This window comes from Lissotriton helveticus, chromosome 9 (assembly GCF_964261635.1).
Source record: "Lissotriton helveticus chromosome 9, aLisHel1.1, whole genome shotgun sequence".
NCBI classification, from domain to species: Eukaryota; Metazoa; Chordata; class Amphibia; order Caudata; family Salamandridae; genus Lissotriton; species Lissotriton helveticus.
In genome coordinates this window covers 71,625,855-71,643,877 of record NC_136070.1, presented here as the reverse complement: position 1 = coordinate 71,643,877, position 18,023 = coordinate 71,625,855, and the positions used below count along the sequence as shown (strand labels likewise).

At 41.9% G+C, this 18,023-nt stretch overlaps 1 protein-coding gene across 1 annotated transcript in view; it reads left to right on the top strand.

The window, feature by feature from the left end:
- The window catches only part of ZFYVE1 (zinc finger FYVE-type containing 1), a 182,213-nt gene extending 164,414 nt beyond the window's left edge, over positions 1 to 17,799 (top strand). The window contains exons 9-12 of the mRNA XM_078659491.1: positions 7,894 to 8,064; positions 10,576 to 10,756; positions 13,985 to 14,098; positions 15,791 to 17,799. Of these exons, the coding sequence (XP_078515617.1) occupies positions 7,894 to 8,064; positions 10,576 to 10,756; positions 13,985 to 14,098; positions 15,791 to 16,023 (699 nt within the window). The 3' untranslated portion in view covers positions 16,024 to 17,799. The remainder of the gene's footprint in view (positions 1 to 7,893; positions 8,065 to 10,575; positions 10,757 to 13,984; positions 14,099 to 15,790) is intronic.
- Positions 17,800 to 18,023: the final 224 nt, after the last annotated feature.

Sequence of the window (18,023 nt, the reverse complement as noted above, 5' to 3'; positions counted from 1 at the left end):
GTCAGGGGTAGTAAGCGCTATATAAAACAATTACAATTGCTCTGCTGTGTGCTTCCGGCAGTCAGAGCGTAGTTACAAAAAATGGGTATAACCCAGAGACTGCACTGGGACCTGGGTAAATATTGGTACAAAGATGGTGAACCCAGTGGAAAAATAATTATTTGCATAATAACATTCATTGAATTACTCACAATAAAGGTTCTTGTTCAATATTATTTAATCATATTGAACACACTGATATGTTCAAAACACAGCACATATCTGGAAATTTTAGGAAAGGTGCCCCAAAAGCGGGACAAAAGGGAGGTTGTTGTGTGAAAAAGTGAGGGTTTCAGTGGAAAAGGAAGGGTAATGACAATATATACATCCACAGTGTTATATACAAAGTCTGTCCAGCCTGACAAAGGGCTCAAAACACATATTCACAACCATTATGTTCACTTTGACACAGTGAGAAAGCACTGTTGTCCACATTGGCATAAAATTGGAGATTGTCGACGTTTCGACCCAGGGAAATGTAGGGTACCCTTGATCCTTACAAAGGGGTCTTCCTCAGGAACGGGGGGGGGGGGCACCGTTATCCACCCGTGTATGTGGTGGTCAAATAATTACTTTGGGCCCATAGGCTCCTGTGGCAAAGAGGGGAGCTGGATGGCAATTTCTGTTTTATCCTTACACTGTCTTAATTCTTCAAAATCGTGGCCCAGAATAATCTGTGATTCACTCCTAAGTATTACGCGCATCGTTCACTTCCTCGTAGGCAGTCAGAGCGTGAGCCGGGCCACGCTTTGAAGAGGGGCGGGACTGTGGCTGTCCTGTATATGTAGTCATTTCTGCCTGGACCCGGCTCTCACATCACATGCTGAGCTTCTTTACTGTAGTTAGACTGCATAGTGAGTTGTAAAAGCGAGGACCTTTCCTCCCTGTGGTGCCCAGACCAGATGGTCCACAAGCTATTCCAGTACAGGCATCCACCTGCCAGATGACCCCACCATCAGTGCCACACACAACGGATTGGTACAGAGAGTTCAGCTTTCGGCCTCTGCCTGATTAAATGAGGTCTGTACAGGTGGACGAGATGCTGTAATATAAATATATAATGCTGTCGGCATTAGTTATGAAGTGCTCTTTTGTATGTAGACAAGATTCAAGCTATTTAAACTGCTGGGGAAAAAAACATGTACTTATTACACTTTTATTTTTTTGGAGGTTAAATAGCGCTAACATTGCACTGCTAAAGGGAAAAAAGAGCGCTTCATAATACACGTTTATTTTTCAGCAGCTTAAGTAGCGCGAACCTTGCATACGGAAAGGGTAAAAATAGTGCTTTATAACGAAGACCGACTACGATACTAATGTAGCCTGTATTAGTTATGAAGCGCTTTTTTTCCCTAAGCCAAAGTTTGTACTATTTAAACTGCTGAAAAATAAATGTGTAATGCTTCTTTCCCCAATTTAAACTGATGAATAAGAAAGCATTCTGTGGCAGTTATGAAGCAGTCTTTTGATACTGGGCATCATGTTTCGCAAATATAAAACTGCCAACAAATTGGTACCAATGCATAAATGCAAATAATATCAAAGACCGCTTATTAAATTTTGATGTGAGAAAGTGACACATATCTAGTGGTTAATTTCCACAGTGCAAAACTAGGAAAAACAGAGTTCATTACTGGATTTCCTGCTTGACCAGATTGTGAAATCTCAGACAAATAATTTAACTGAGCCTCCTTTTCAGGTCTTGCCTATGCAGCGCGCAAGCGCTGCTTTGGAGGGACCTTTTGGAATCACTCCGGGGTTTTGTGGAAACTCGTGCATTTTTTGCACTGTTTCCTATGAGCCCTCGTGCGTGTATGGCAATTTTCTTGCGGGAGCAAGCAGCAATGCCATCTGTTTGCAGTTATCGAGCCTGCCGTTGCTCGCCCTGTAAGGTAAATGCTGGCATTGTCTGCTTCTGTGGGCTGAGGCATGACGAGCCTGGCACAGCGCCCGACGAGCGAGCACATCTTTCATTGTTTTACTTAAAACAAGACAGCACAGACAATTACAACCGATCCGAACTTCACTCAACAACAATAGCTGTGTGAAAGTTAAAAAAAGGTCACAATAATCAATACTGTCTATTGAACCTTGGTCTATGCTCTACCCATCGTTTGGTCGGGTTAGCGGAGCCATTCACACGCGATATAAACAGCAGCTTCAGGTAAATTGTTGTTAATAACACTTTACCCGAAAGCGAGCCCCGAAGTTACTCGTGCGGCCGCAGGCTCTGTTATGAACAGTCTAAAGTCTGCATCGACAGAGCCTACACCACTCTCAAAAGGGGCGCCAGAAACGGCGGGGTGACGGAGCACTTCACCCATCTCAGGCGAACCCATCAACGGACCTACAGCATCCGAAGGAGGTGCACACATGTATACATGGGTTGACGTAAAATGATGGGGCCTGTAGATTCCAGTCCGGTCTTGAATGGAACATAGATGTCCCTTTATTTCTAGAAACGTCCTCCACGCAACCATTATCACCTTTGTCTGCAGCTCTGAAACTGAGAGGTGCTTTGGTTGACAGGATCTACTCTAACCAGGGAATGCAGCTGAAGCCTTCCCGAGGTGCAGCTGAAGCCCTCCCGAGGTGCAGCTAATTTTCTGTAAGCATTTGACATCTTTTTCAGGGATTACTTTGTAACTATATACAAGTGAATTTAGTTCAGAAAACTATCAATCTGTTAACCAAAGTAGCTGTAAACTCAAAGAATCCACAAACCCCTGGCCCTTGAAACATGTCTTACCAAAGATCATTGTGCCTTGGTTTCATTCATCTTTCAAGTGTTTGTTGTTGCACAAGACCACCTCTGCAGACCCATTGCATGCATGGTATAACACCCACACCCCCCAGCTGAAGTGAGATGGCGCTAAATGGCTCCATGTCAAACCTGTGTATGGCAGTGGAATTATGCATATCTGCGGCAGCTGCTTTTTTTCCACATAAATTATGGATTTGATGCATATAATCCATTATCTGCTGCATAATGTGCAGATATTAAGAAAAATTAAAGTTTGTAGCTCAAACGGATCAAAAGTTACAAAAACGTATCAATATGGTTGCACACAACGGCAGCACCTTTTCAAAGATTAAATTATCATCTTTCAGTCGCTTAGTTTTGTGTTTGCCAAATTGATACTATAGAGGTGAAATCCTTGTCCAGACAGTATTACCATGTTTAACAAGCATTGGCATAGCCAGTAGGTCTCGCCTTTGACACCTTGTAAGTGTTTAGCCATGCAACGGTTGATGTTGTTGCACCAAGGATATTGTGCTGCATACACTAAATACTTATAAGGTCCCAAAAGCGAGACCTATTGGCTATGCCAATGCTTGTTGCTCATTATCCTGTATGAGACACCTTCAAATATCTGTTGAGTCCAGAATGTGTGTTGTACAAAATCCTGACTTGTGTCTGATTTAACAGCCTATAAACGGCTGCCTTTTACTTTCACTGGGATTACAGCAGTTTCAAGGCCTTTTAGAGCTTTTTGTTGTTCAAAAAGCAGGTAATTTCTGCTAATATGGTTTTCGGTAGACTTCACTGCTTGGTTGTACTTGTGAGAAACAGCCCTTCCTAGTACCATGCATTAGGCGTTAGACTAATGCATTTTATTGTGGTGGTCCGCATTACCGTATTAAAATGCATTATCACCCATTTTTAGCTCCTTCACCACCTACGCGCACCTCGCCTGGGTGAACTAAAGCAGTTAGTGACCGTGGCGGCGCGGTTGCACTGCAGCCGTGCTGTGTCCAAGACTCTCACTGTGAGAGTCCATGTTGGGCAGGCCGGGCTGGGGCAGAGCTGTGGCATGGGCTGCACAGGCAGCCGGCTCCGAGCCCTTCATCGGCCGTGCGCTGTGGTAGGGCGGCTAGGACGGGGCTGATGAGTATTCCACGAGAGTGTCTGCATATCGCAGTGACCCATGAGTGCTTCTGCACTGCAGTGACTTGAGCAGAGCCCTGGGTGTAGGCACCAGGAGCCGCAGCATCAAATGTATTGCTGCTCCAGTCTCTCATTGGCAGTCCAGTCATGATCATCTCACTGCGCAGGAGTTAATTAATTTTAGCAGCTTCTGCAGTGCAGTGCATAGGAAGAGGTGTGGCGCCGCGGTCAGGGCGACTGACTCCGGAATCTGGGGATCACGGTTCGATCCCCGGGGCCGGCGGCACATTTACCCAGCACCAGGTGACTCTGGGCAATAGCTTGCTTAATCTTCCCGACTACCCCCAGCGTCCTTTCGGGTGATTGTTCGCGCTTTACAAATGTGGATTATTATTATTATTATTAGAACGACTTGCTGCAAATGGTCTGCAAACATTTGGGAATATATTCAGTGGTGTTACAAAACTTGCAAAGTACATTGAGGAGGCCCCCCATGCTCCGGACCCAGTCAGGAGCTCTCAGGCCAGGGGACTGCTTCTGTGCACAGTGACGGACGGAGACCCCCTGAGACCCCACCCACCCCGGCCCCACAGTGGAGGGGGGCTATTGTTAACCACTGAATATATTGTACTGTGAATTTTTAGGTTGCTCAATGAACTAGCGTTGCCCTGTCTGTCTCAGAGCGAGCGAATCATATGCCCCCTTTCTTTCTCTCAGTGAAACTTTTGATAAATATAAACATTTATCTGGACCCATGGCCCCGGCAGAGACCGTGCCCTCATGTGCATAATGATGGCGGCACCTTAGTGTTGTTATTTTCCAGCAAAACGCTTGCCCCACTGTGTACTGCAGTATCCCATGGCCCGACAGAACAGGCACTGAGGTGCCCTTTCATTTCTGGTCCTGTGCAGTAGTTTCAAGATCTTCCTGGAGTTTCTCATTGTTCAAATGGGTGTGATTTCTGATATTTATGTTTCCCTGATCTTCATTGCTTGATTTTGTTCGCGGGAATGTGTCCGTCATTTAATGTCACTCATAATTACATTGAAATTATGAAAATGTCACACATAATATCTGAATTTTTGGGAGCTATGCCTTTAGGGAGGGTGTTTGTGATAACTCTAAAATAGTTACTGATAATGTAATCCAGGCTGACGCCTGGTAGCCCACTTCTCCAGAATTTACTCTGTGTGCAACATCACCTGCCTCTCCTTTAACACTCTTAACTGCACATTGTAAGCCCTTGATTTATTTCCTAATAGAAATTCGAATGGGTATCACTGGCAGCCCCGGCCCAGACCGTTTCCCAAAGGATTTATATAAACACAGTCTACATCTATGTGTCCCATTACTTACAAACACATTAAACAAGCTTGTAGCTCAAGTTTGCCTGAACCCTGGTCCAAATTCATTATTGTGCCTGTCTTAAAAAAAGTTTCCAAGATGATCCAAAATGTTATCGTCTGATTTTACTAATCGATTCGATTGTGAAAACTGTGGTAAGACTGCTGATAGATTAGCTCTAAAAAAAATAACGTCCTTTTAGATATTAAATATGGCCTTATGATGGTTCTGGATATTACAGGCAAGGCCTTAACATGCAGCTTTTGCTGAACAAATAGAAGGTAGTCAACCTTGGTACTGTTCACTTAGCCTTCATGGACCTTAGCTCAGCGTGACTGTCAACAGAACAAAACTCTGGTCCATAATGCTCATTCTTGGTTCTGATCCAGGCAGTGTTCATTTTCTGCACCAATTGTACTTAAATATCTTGGGCAAAGTAACATACCCAGCGTGATTGAAGGGAAAAGGGATTCCTTCATGCAAATGCGGCCAGGCAAAAATGTGCCTCGATGGCTTTAAGGATGGGTGGCAAGAATGCAAAAGGCATTGGAAAGGAGGACTTTTTGAGGTTGGGTCACCTTTAGCTGAAAGCATCCTGAGCTGGTATTATCTGTTGGCACTTGCTTCCCATGTTTTTCTGCAAAATCACTGACTATGTTCTGCTTTACTTCATTTCACTGCTTTCCCTTTCTCCCTCAGTCTCCCAGCTGTTTCTTTACTGTTTGTGCAACTTTTATGTAATGTGAATTAAAATTTGTGATGTCTGGAGCACACTGGTTAACAGGGAGAGCGTTTGGCAGGGTCTAAGTGGAAGGCTACAGTTGTAGTTCGATGTAAATGTACTTTTTACGCATGCTATAAGGCTGCAGATTTCTTCCTACAAAATATTTAAAACTAGACATCTACCGAATAAGTGAGCAGCAACATGATTTATTTGTTCATGTAAAGGATCTCTGATAACCTTGCTAGACTTTTTTTAAAGAGCTGATTCTCTTTTTGGTTTTCTTCATCAAGTTCAGTGGATCAGGTTCTAAGGCTTTGTGGGGCATGTTTGGTCCAGCTATGCAGTTTTTTTTTCCGTAACAAATTTGATTTGTTTTTTGCCAACAAAAGGTCCAGAGCGGCCCATATACATGTACAGTATTTTGTACGATAGAACCCCGTGAACAATCAAAACACGAACACATGCAAAGTGTACCCCTAACCCCAGGCCCTTCCCCCACCACCACAAATCATGGACTGTAGGTCTAGTCAATTGCAGTCCTGGATCCCATCTTGGTCCCCTTTATATCATGGCCATAGTGTCTAATCTTACTATCTAGTTGAAGCTTAGCAGTGTAAAGAGGCGCCAGTAATATGCCTCCATAATCAGCCCATTTCGGCTAAATCCTCCGATGTTACTGGGGGCATCTGCAAGCCTGAAATGGCGCCACTTCCAGCCCCATGCTGTAGTCAATCCCTCTCCAGCTATGCTGTTTTGAGGCCACTTGCCCACCAGTACCTTCCTGCACCACTCCTGTTATTTGGTTCGGGAAGGTGCTGCTTGGTGACTTTTAGCAGGACCATTCTATGTCCACACAGTCCTTCTATGCACCTCCCATCTTGTGTAGTAGAAAAAAAACACAGATTGGTTCAACTGCATAACTTGATGGTAGTGACTACCAGTCCAGGGGGAATGAAGTGGATGTCGGCAGCAGCCTCAATCAGGCTTTCTGCAGCTTTCTTTCAATTCAGTTTCCACGGGGTGTACTTCTCACAAACCATTAGTCTTCTACTGATGTTTCCATTTACGTCGCATTGCTATTGCAAATCAAGCCCATTTCTCTTCACCCTTTTTCCTAGGATGTTCTCCATGCCTATCCAAAAATTGTTCTAGTCCTGAAATCCAGGACCTATCCAGAGGATAGTGTCACTATATGAGCTTATATCCACATCGCTGAGCAACTTCCTCCTTCCATAAAAGTTTCAAGACTCACAATTTGACTGGTCACTGTGGAACTCTTCATGCAGCGAGCACCTAGAGAGGAGGCCTTGCAGGACATAAAACCCCTTACACCGCATTGAAGTGCATTCTTCTTTGGACCTTTAAAATATATTTTTAAATGTAAACATGGCTACTCTTTAGTATGTAATAAAATGAGATTTGCTTCATAAATGAAGATATACGCATTGTGATTGTATTTCTGATTCTAGCACATCAAGTTGTAACCAATTAATGAAGTGTGTAATTGTCATTGAATACTCCTGTGATGTCACAGATAGTGTAGATATCCCCAGGGTATCACATAAGGAGCTACTTCAGCAAACCAGCGAGGAGTGACCTGTGATGCACTTCGAGAATTTACAGTACTAATAAAAAAGGCTACACAAATATGGGCATATCAGCACATTCCATACTAACCCAGGAAATATCATCCTGCCTTAATGCAATAATATTAACAATACTACAAAGAACTTCATTGCAAATGTTTTTTTAAAAATGTGACCCCCAAATGAGTTCCTTATGATGTGCATCAGTCTTCTTGTGCATCTGACGCTGGTGATTGGGATATGTGATAGATGAAGGTGCAGATATTTTTTTTAACCCAAGAACCACATCAAATCTTTCTTTTTGTCTTCAGACAGATGGCTTTTTGAAAGACAACAACAACGCGGCTCAGCGCCTCCTGGACGGAATGAACTTCATGGCACAGTCAGTCACCGAGCTGAGCATCGGCCCCACTAAAGCGGTGACATCCTGGCTGACGGATCAGATCGCCCCGGCATACTGGAGACCAAATTCCCAAATATTAGTAAGTATTTGTGTTTCTCCTTCTTAGGATTTCTCATGTCTATATCTGTCATTATACTAAATATTCCTTGCTCCTTGCATTACCTGATGGCTCCTGCACTGGAGTGGTCTGTTTGCATTGTTTAACAGGTATCACAGGAACATCATTTAGATTGGCAAGAGAACATGCTCTTGTGACATAGTATGGGTGGTTTAACTTAAACTCTGACAACAGGTTGCGATGTGAGTCGATCAGTGACGCAAAATCAGTGCTGCGGCTTCTAGCAGTATATGGGTGACTTACAAGGCCAGGTGATGTTCATTTAAACACCTTGTCTCCCCTTCTGTTATATTTGCCTCATAAATGGGTGTTTACAATATGCAGTTTGTGTATGTGTACATATCATAGTAACGTGGTACCAATGTCAAGGGAGGAGTTCCAGCCATGTTAGCATAGTCTGTGTAAACATTGGGACTGGGTTTCACAAACACCCTGGCTAGGAAGGTATTGACGCTTGCAGTCTATGTAGTTGTGACAATACCATACCTTTCATCGTGCTACAGATGCATGCATATTATGACTCAAGTGTCTGAGTTAGAAGAATGATGTTAATGAATTAGTTTGAATTCATAGCGTGCCACTGTAATGGAAACAGCTGTTGGTCACTAAAACACAGGTTCAGGTAGGGGAATATTTCTCTTGAGCAGAGTCTGGAACCCAGCCGAAAGATCTAACTTTGCATCTATTGCTCCTAGTCCCTCGGTAAAAGGACCTGGCTTGGCAGTTCGGGCTGGTCTGTACCCATGAGGAGCAGGGTCAAGACTGATTTGCATATGGCTGGGTCTAAACTGGGTGGCATGGTGAGAACGATGGATTTAACCCAAATCTCTGGACTGGGGGTGAATGTTTGATTTGCTCTGCTTTCCGTCCATCATCTGTGTGTGTTTTGCTCTGTAAAAGGACCAGGGCAGGCCTTAGGGCAATGTGGCCAGTGCCACCGCACCAGGCGCAGAGCTCGAGGGTCACTGCCTTTTGAAATTTCTTGCAGAATTAAAAGCAGTTGCTGGAGAGTTCCATGTGTGCCTATCAATGTTCATGCAGTAATAAAAATGTTAAGATAACTCTGTTGATGAATATAACCGCTGTAGAGATCAGAGTCTTGTCTAGTGGGAGTTTTGACTCATCATAAAGAAGCACCGAGGATTAATGTGCCTACTGGAAAGCATGTGCAACATGCAGACCACAGAATTGTATGTTATGCATCTAGGTCAGTGGGTTACTGCTTTTGTCACTGAGAACCTTTTTTCTGCTTGCAGTTTATTAGTTACAATCCTTGTAATGTAGCACAGGGCGCTATGAACTGTCATTAAAAGGCTGCATGCAAACTGAATTTACCCAGTTTTCGTTGCTAAAAGGGTTTGTTTGGGTGGAAATAAATTCTTATTAGTAAAGTCAATCCCAGACACTGTTTTAATGTTTAAAACCTGAGTTTGTGCTTCTCCAATCCAAACATTCGTAAAATATAGTACCTACTGATATGGACGACACGTGACTCTGACATCTTGTTGTCCACATTGTTTTATGTAACATTACCTATAGAATGATTTACACACATGATTAATTGTCTTTCTATTATGGGTGTGTGCGATAGGTGTTCTGACGCACTAATTTGGCATAAGTAGCTCTATAAAAGAAATTAAAGACATGTGAGAGAAGGCTATGAGAGATAAGGGGCACCTTTGGAGAGTCGTAGTGAGGGAATCCATGGAGAATGAGGGCACTAGGGGGGACTAACAAATATTGTTGCACAGGACGCGACCAGTGCTAAAGCCGGCCCTGAAAAGAATCCTGTACTCTAGCCAAAACAAGGGGTTCCATTTGTGGCTAGATGCTGGAATAAGCACTTCAAACAAATTATTATTTATTACAGGCATGTTATGTGGTGCAGACCTAGCCGGAGGGATATTAGACCTCGGTAGATTTAAGTCCGTACAGAGCAGACAACCAGTTGCTACAGTAAGGCTGTTAGAATGTTGGTATTTATTTATTTCAAAGTTAAGATTTTGTCTATTTTCCATTGCCAGTGAAAGAAAAGTTTCACACCTGGGCTCAGGCACGGGTCCTTCGCAGGCTCACAAAGACTCCCAAAGGAGCATGGCCATGGTCAGGCCAGTCAAAGGTCTGAGTTGGACCGATATCCTGCAAGTATAAGGGCACAACTAGGGCACAACTAGAATCTGATTTGAGAACACTACCCTTCACAACTCAGTTAGAGCTGGAATGATTAAATGTGTCTCTATCATAGCTGTGGATATAGTTCACTCTGAACTTTGCCTAATCATAAATGATCATGTGTCTTCTGGTACATTACAATTGACGACTTCCACCTTAACTGTGCTGACATACCCATCAGTTCTCGGTCCTGAGTTACTTTGGTCGTAAGCAATCAGACATAATTGAGAGCCTCTTCTTATTTTAGCCAATAATTTTTGTTTAGTTTATAATAAACAGTGTATTCTTTTTGTTGCACAGAAATGTCATAAATGTGGTAGCCTCTTCAAAGACAATGACACAAAGCATCATTGCCGTGCCTGTGGCGAGGGCTTCTGCGATGGCTGCTCAGAAAAGACGCGCCCAGTTCCAGAACGAGGTTGGGGCCTGGCTCCCGTTCGAGTGTGTGACAGCTGCTATGAACAGAGAGGGGCTCAAATAGGTAATGCATATTTGTATTTTATGGGTTTCCGTGGAAATTTTTGGACAATTTCAGATTTTGTGTGTAACTATTACAGTGATATATGTGATAAATAATTTCGATGACAACATACTCATGAGCTGCGTCATTCCCGTAATGTAGATATTCTTTTTCTGGTCGATGGTAAATGGCAGATTTAAAATTTTGAGTTGAATGATCCAAAAAGAGCTTCAGGAATTTTAGTCAGTCAATCAAAAGAATGTTTATTTAGAACTTTAGTCTTTAAATAGCATAAAATACACAAACATTAATGCTCGTAAAATCTATACATTCAGAAAGTATCATAAATGTTTATAAAAAATAAAAGCCAATCATGAAATTAAGCAAAACTTAAACATCATAAAATATACAAAGAATGGGATCATATCTTAAACTTATGGAGCAAACACTGGCATTTCCTAAAAACAACTTAAAAATGGCAAACCGTCTCACAATCCAGTTTTTACGGTGATCTTAAATTTCCCAATGGCACAAGCAGCAACAAGTAACGTAGGTCCATTAAGAGTTCCACTGCTTGCATGCGGTTACTGGTGCCATATTTTTTAAAAAGCGGTCTTAAAATGGTTTTCTGAAGGGGCAGGACTTTTAGACAATCTGTGTGGTTGTGCAAATAGTCGCATTTTACACTCAAGCCACGTGCACTTTTACCCGCTACATCTGTCATATCCGTTTTTATCTAGACACTACTATAACATGGGTTAATGCTGATTCTCAACCATAACAGTTCATAACAGAGCCAATGGTTAGGTAGTGAGTCTACATAAATTAATAATTTTCATTGTGCCAAGAGTTGAGCATAAACTGGGCTGAAGGCTTCCCTTTAGATACTACCTATAGTGTTCCCTGGAAATTTGCTTTAAGAGTTTGGAGTTCGCTCCTCGAGGTTTCTATGTGCAGATTCTGGGTACGCATCCTAACACTCATTTCCCTACTTATGACCTCAAGGTTTTTCCTGATGTTCTTAGCCCATTTCAATTTAACTGCTGCCACCCCTGCCAGATTGTTGTGTACAGCAGTCGTACACCATACATTTAGTACATTGAAAGGATCCACCCACACAGCAGTTCCTTTCAGTGTACAGCGCTATCTCACAGGTTGACAGTCCGCTCTATACCTGGTGCAAGGAGTACGCTCAGGATGTTATAGTTATGTCCTCCAGCATCCTGAAGGTCACTACTCTGTCCACCAAACTTTAAATCAAGCCTTCAGTTTCTAACCCCTACAACATTCTAGAGTAGGCCATGACTGCTCAGCTGTGCTACTGAATGGAGTAACTTGGTTATCCATAGGCTTTCCTGTTTGGGTGTCTATTTGTAGTGAATTCCGGTGAGGCTTTTTCTGTGTTTTCCAATGTTTACAAAAATTGTAAAAATGAGTGGCTATTGGTGTGTTAATTCTTTTGTGGTCTTTATAGGTTTTTATGGGCGATCTTTTTTTGGTGCTTATAAAGAATCTTGTTTTTATTTCCTTCCTTACCCTGTGTCTTCCTGTCATTAATTCTACCTTCCTTCTATCCTGCTTCTAACCCTATTCTTTGTAACCTTTTCTTGAATTCTTATGGCGTAGCTGCATGTCTCTGTTTATATGGGCTTGTACTCCTCTATGCCCAAAAGTGTGGTTTTCTTCTTTGACATTTAGTAAATGGGCATCTTGAAAGCCATAGTAGTGCCTTCACATTGTCCAAAATAGATAGATTTTTGTTTTCGCTATTCGCGTTTATTAAATTTGTACCTGTGTTGTAATCAGTAGAAAATGCTACACTGTCTGGAGCTGGCCCGGTTGCCAAAGTGCCATAAAACTGGTTTATATAGTCTGAAGACACTGTTCAGGCCTCATTTGGAATGTTGTACCCAGTTTGAAGACCAGAGGCCATATGTAGAAAACAAAATTGCGATCGCAAACGCTGAAATTCACAGAATTTCAGCGTTTGCGATCGCAATTTAGGCAGTGTGCAATGTAGCACACAAAAACCCACCTGCAAAATAAGGAATCGCAAAATTTGCTATTCCTTATTTTGCAAATGCATTTAAAGAATCCCAATTTGCGATTCCTTAAATGCAATGTAGGAAGCACCCAAGTTGTGCGATATTGGCATAAGGAATCTCAAATTACCACCAACTTCAGGATGGTGATAGTTTGCGATTTCTTTGAAAAATTCACTTTTTTGCATGTCATACATGTGGCGCACATACATGTTAGGGCATGTATGTGCGCCACATGTGCACACATGCTTATTTCAGGGGTGCAACAGGGTGTCCTACTGACCCCGTTGCAACCTTGAAATTGCATTCTCAATTTGCTATTCTGTAATTGAGAATCGCAAATTGAGAATGTCTTCTCATTCATTCCTATGGGCCTTCTAGCCCATAGGAATGAATGGGAAGGCATTCCTTATTGGCGAATTTCAATTTGCGATTTGCAAATAAAGAATATGTAGAATTCTCAAAATATTTTGCAAATCCCACCTACATTGCATTTTACGATTCTCTAATTGTGATTCCATAAAAATCGCAATTTGAGAATCGCAAAAACGTTTTACCTACATATGGCCCCAGATCCTTGGGTGATGTGTTTACATCTGGAGACCACAACTAAAGTATTGTGTTAGAAATGGATACCACATCTGAAGTACTATTACTAGCTCATGAAGTGTTGCGTCTGGACGCTTTGCTGGTGTATTGTTTCTAGTTGGGACGGGCAACGCTGGAGTACTTTCTGGGATAGATACACACCGAAGACAGCAGAGAAGCTGATGATCAAAATGGTGCACAGTTTAAATTTATTAGGAAAGGAATGAGGATAGGATGGGTATTATTACTGATTATGTCATGCACACAATTAACATATAATACAACCGATTTTAAGCCTCACTACAGGATACTTAAAAAGGGAGACTCACGAGTAACTGGAACAGAGGGTAGTGAAGGTGTATACAAGTTTTTCAACAGAAGTGGCAGGACAAACATACATGAATTTGTGTTGGTGTTGGATTAAAATGGGGAAAATGTGCCTACAAAATTAGGTTAAGGATAGAAACCATATGGTTTTTGTTTTGACAAGCCCGAAAAATGTCAGTCTGGATAAACCATGCTTCCCTTATTTGGCATCACATTACCTTACTGTGATATTTTTTCTTCTTTATGGAAAGAACCACACTCTATCCATTTCTGTTTCTTCCTCGTTTTACAGATGTTGATGAGACACAGGACGAAGAAGAGGGTGGCACTCTCATTGCTAGAAAAGTTGGGGAAGCCGTGCAGAACACCTTTGGAGCGGTGGTCACAGCCATTGATATCCCATTAGGTGGGTTTGTTTCACCTTTTGTTTATCATCTTTGACATTTGCTATGACACTTTGTTTCACTGGGCATCTTTGAGCGTCTGCTCTCTCCAATTTACAAATCTGTTATTGCATTTGCAAGTTTGTGCATTTGCTGCCCTGGTAAGGCTTGCAGGGCCCAAAGTTTTTGAAATGTGGGTAGTATATGGATTTGTGTTTTTCATATTTTTGATCTGGGTAAATCTGGAATAGACTTTAATTGTTCTAAATCAGAATTTTGTTGTAAATATGGGAACATGTATAATCAGACGTTGAGGAACTCCGGAATCCTCTGTGGCTTAATGCTGCTCTGATTACTTTGCTACACCGTCCTGTTTTTCCATATTTGACTCTTGAGCCTCAACTAGAGAAATAAAGTAAGTTGTGGTCACTAACATGCTACAGTCTTGGATGATTTTTCTAGGATAACAGGCTCTTCTACATTTTAGTTTAAAGGATAAACCTATTCAATCTTCAGTAAACTAATCATTAGTAGATACTAATTGTACTGGCAGCTTGAGAAATCTGCAGAATCTTTCAACAAATCCCATGTGAGTTTGGGTGCCTCTAGAGTATTTGGCCTCCAATGCTGATTCAAATAAATGATCTACCTCTGTGCTGCTGTGCACCCCTCTGCACATTTCCTTACAAGCCTATCTGTACATCTATAACCACCTCATTATCAGCATTTAGTTACTTTCACATACTTATTGCATGTTATTGTCAATACCTGCATCTATTTTACTACTATTTTGACACCATTGCGCTTTTATATTATCAGCTCCAATAACCGTAACCCCAACATGACCCGTTACCCTACCTCGACCCCAGTTCCAAAGCTGTATCCCCAGTACCAACCCTACCCTTACATCTAAAATCTAACACTGTCCTCAAATGTTAACTCTGTTAAGTGACGTGTAAGTGACGTCATCTTAAATGCTGTTGATGTGAAGTAATTGACGCTGTAAAGTTGACGGTAAAGGTGTGACCATGTAACGTTTGCGATGTATAGGGATGAAATGTCTGCTTTATACTGCAGTCCAAGCCAGAAAGTAAAATTAACACTTTCACTACCCCTCTCTGTAGGCTGCTTGACACAAAATACATTTGTGTGACCAGCAGAAGCTTAGACAGTCCTTAGTTATGGGAATCTGCCAAGCTTCTATATCTGTACTTTGCTTCTGGGACAACCTTTTCTTTCTTGTAAATAGCTTGACATCTGAGACACATAAAGTGATGAATGAATGAAAGAAATGAAACATATGTCTTGCAAAGAGCTTGGTATACTGCACGTTAAGCATAGAACAGTGACTTTTATTGTGCCATGATATGAATAAATTCCTCACAATTAACAGAGGCACATTAACTCCAGTTATATATCACCTTTCCTACCATAAAGCGCATGTAAGGGTATGGTGTGGTGAGAGCGACCACAAGCAAATCAACCAAGGGGTTAGGTCGCACCTTGTTATGATTCAGTAGTGCTTGAGTCTTTTCATAAATTTTGAGACCTAGGTTGAATGTTACAATAAGAGTTTGATGGATTAAGATTAATGGCCATGATTTTGGTTGCTGGGTAGATAGGGCCATTTAATTCAGTGACTTGTGGAACTGATGTTGCGTGAGTGGACGGTCATGTAAATCGAGTGATTTAACTGTTGCTATATCTATTTGCAGGCCTCATGAAAGACGCTGCCAGACCACTGTACTGGGTGCCGGACCATGAAATTGCAAACTGCCACCACTGTCAGAAGGAGTTCAGTGTCAAGACTTCCAAGCACCACTGCCGGGCTTGTGGCCAAGGCTTCTGCGACGAGTGTTCATGTGACCGGCGGCCCGTCCCTTCCCGCGGCTGGGACCATCCAGTTCGTGTTTGCTTTAAATGCAATAAAAAGCCTGGTGATCTCTAACACCTAGCTTCCTCTTCTGCCTCTTAAAAATTGTTTAGGTTCTCAGGGTTAGGAATAGCATCTCCCTTTCACCTTCAACCTGTGGAAGCAGGCGCATGCTTTTGACTTCTGAACTCTGATCACCCACAACACATCCTCTTCTGCCATCTCATCGTGGATAAGGGATTTGTTATTATTTTAAATACATGATGCACCTTAAGTGATAACAATTTATGTTATGGAAACCTCTTCCAAATGTGGATTGTACGGCTGTCGTATGTTCCTGCACCCACAGTTGTGTGAGCTTCATTTAATGACCGGACAGGACGGAATTCTAAGTGTTTGCAGTGCAAATGGTCAGAGATGGCCTGAATTGTCCTCCACTTCAGTGCAAAATAATCACAAAAGGGCAGTATGTATTCGCAGAAGGTGAACCTTGTTTTGCAGTCATGGATGTGTAGTGTGTATTTACCACAGAAGAATCTGAGTGTACAGATGAATCCACAGCACTTTACGTATCGTATGTATGAAAAAGCCTGGCCAGCCTTTCCGTTGAGCATCACACCGACCTATTTTTTACCTGCGTATGTTAAGGTGTGCAAGGTCGCAATGTTTGGAACATGCACATTCTAGTTTTATGCTTTAATCTCTTCTATGAAAAGGCTGCTTTTGTCGGATATGCCTTTTGGAGTACTGTATTCGTATGAATGCTGGCAATCTGACTATTTTGAAATAACTCCACACTTTCAAATATCTGGTTTCAACATTATCCAAAGCACTGTGGCAGTGTTTGCAGCAGGGTACATGCAGAACCTTTGGCAGCTGAATCATGGGACCAGAGTCTTGATGTAGGGAAGCTCAACATTGGATACCACTCTAATTTTACACAGGACGACAGACATCCTTGTTCCTGTCGGAATTTCTGGACATTTATTGACACTGGATCAGCAGTTAGATTGCAAAGACTCACAAAATTAAGTATCAAAGGGGCATGTACATTTTAAAGCACAACTCCCTTTCCTGGTCGAAGCAAGATTGTGATGCAGTTGAGCTGTTGTATTATATCTCCAGATGGGACCGGACAAAGACAGAAGCAAAAGATTGTTATGGAATAGTTGTATATGCAGGAATGCCCTGGAGTATTTGCAGTTTACTCTGCACTTGGGATTGCATGGCAGGCAACCACTTAAATATTCCAGGGTTCCCTATGCCAATTAAGTTGAATTAAGGGAAGCCATCTGGATGAACTATCAGTGGGCGTTGTCAGAGCTTTTAAAACAAGGAAAGAGGGATACCTTGTTTTCCTTTATTTTAGGAAATTGTTGAGTGTAAAGTGTAAAGAAGGTCCATGGTTACACAGAACTAAATTAGCTGAAATAGCAATATTCCTATTATTAAGTTCCCCTCTTCCCAATATCCAAGGTTATTGGTATTCTGTGAATTTTCACATTACACCTGCTGTGTTTTAAAATGCTCCCTCCAGCTATATTTTTTTCTTTTTACAAATGTAATATTGATAAATTTCCATTCTGTATCTTTAGTGATGAAACAGATCTCAAACGCATTTCATATTTTTTGTGATATGCCATATTCTTTTAATAATCAATGAAGAAAGAAGCCACAGTTTTAAATTATGTTCTTGTTATGTTATTGGATTATGACTTCCAGAGTCAGACGCAGAGGAATCCTTGATGCAGAAAATGTGGCTAAATCTCTGTGGCCTTTTGAGAGTTTAGCCTTCCCAAATGAGTGGAAGGTGCCCCTTACAGATTGTAAAGCTAAAATATTTATTGAAAATTGTGACTTTTATTGATGTTTGAGAGTGGTTTGGAGATATAGGTGGATGTCACTGGGCAGATTTATAAAAAATAACCATTTGCAGGTGAAGCAGTATTTTCAACAGGTGTGCTAGATTGTCTGCGAAAGCTACTGGGCACAGTAGCACCATAGCAATATGGATATTTAAGGTGTGTGTTATCAGGAATACAATGTTTGATGTCATGTGTGGCTGTAGATACACA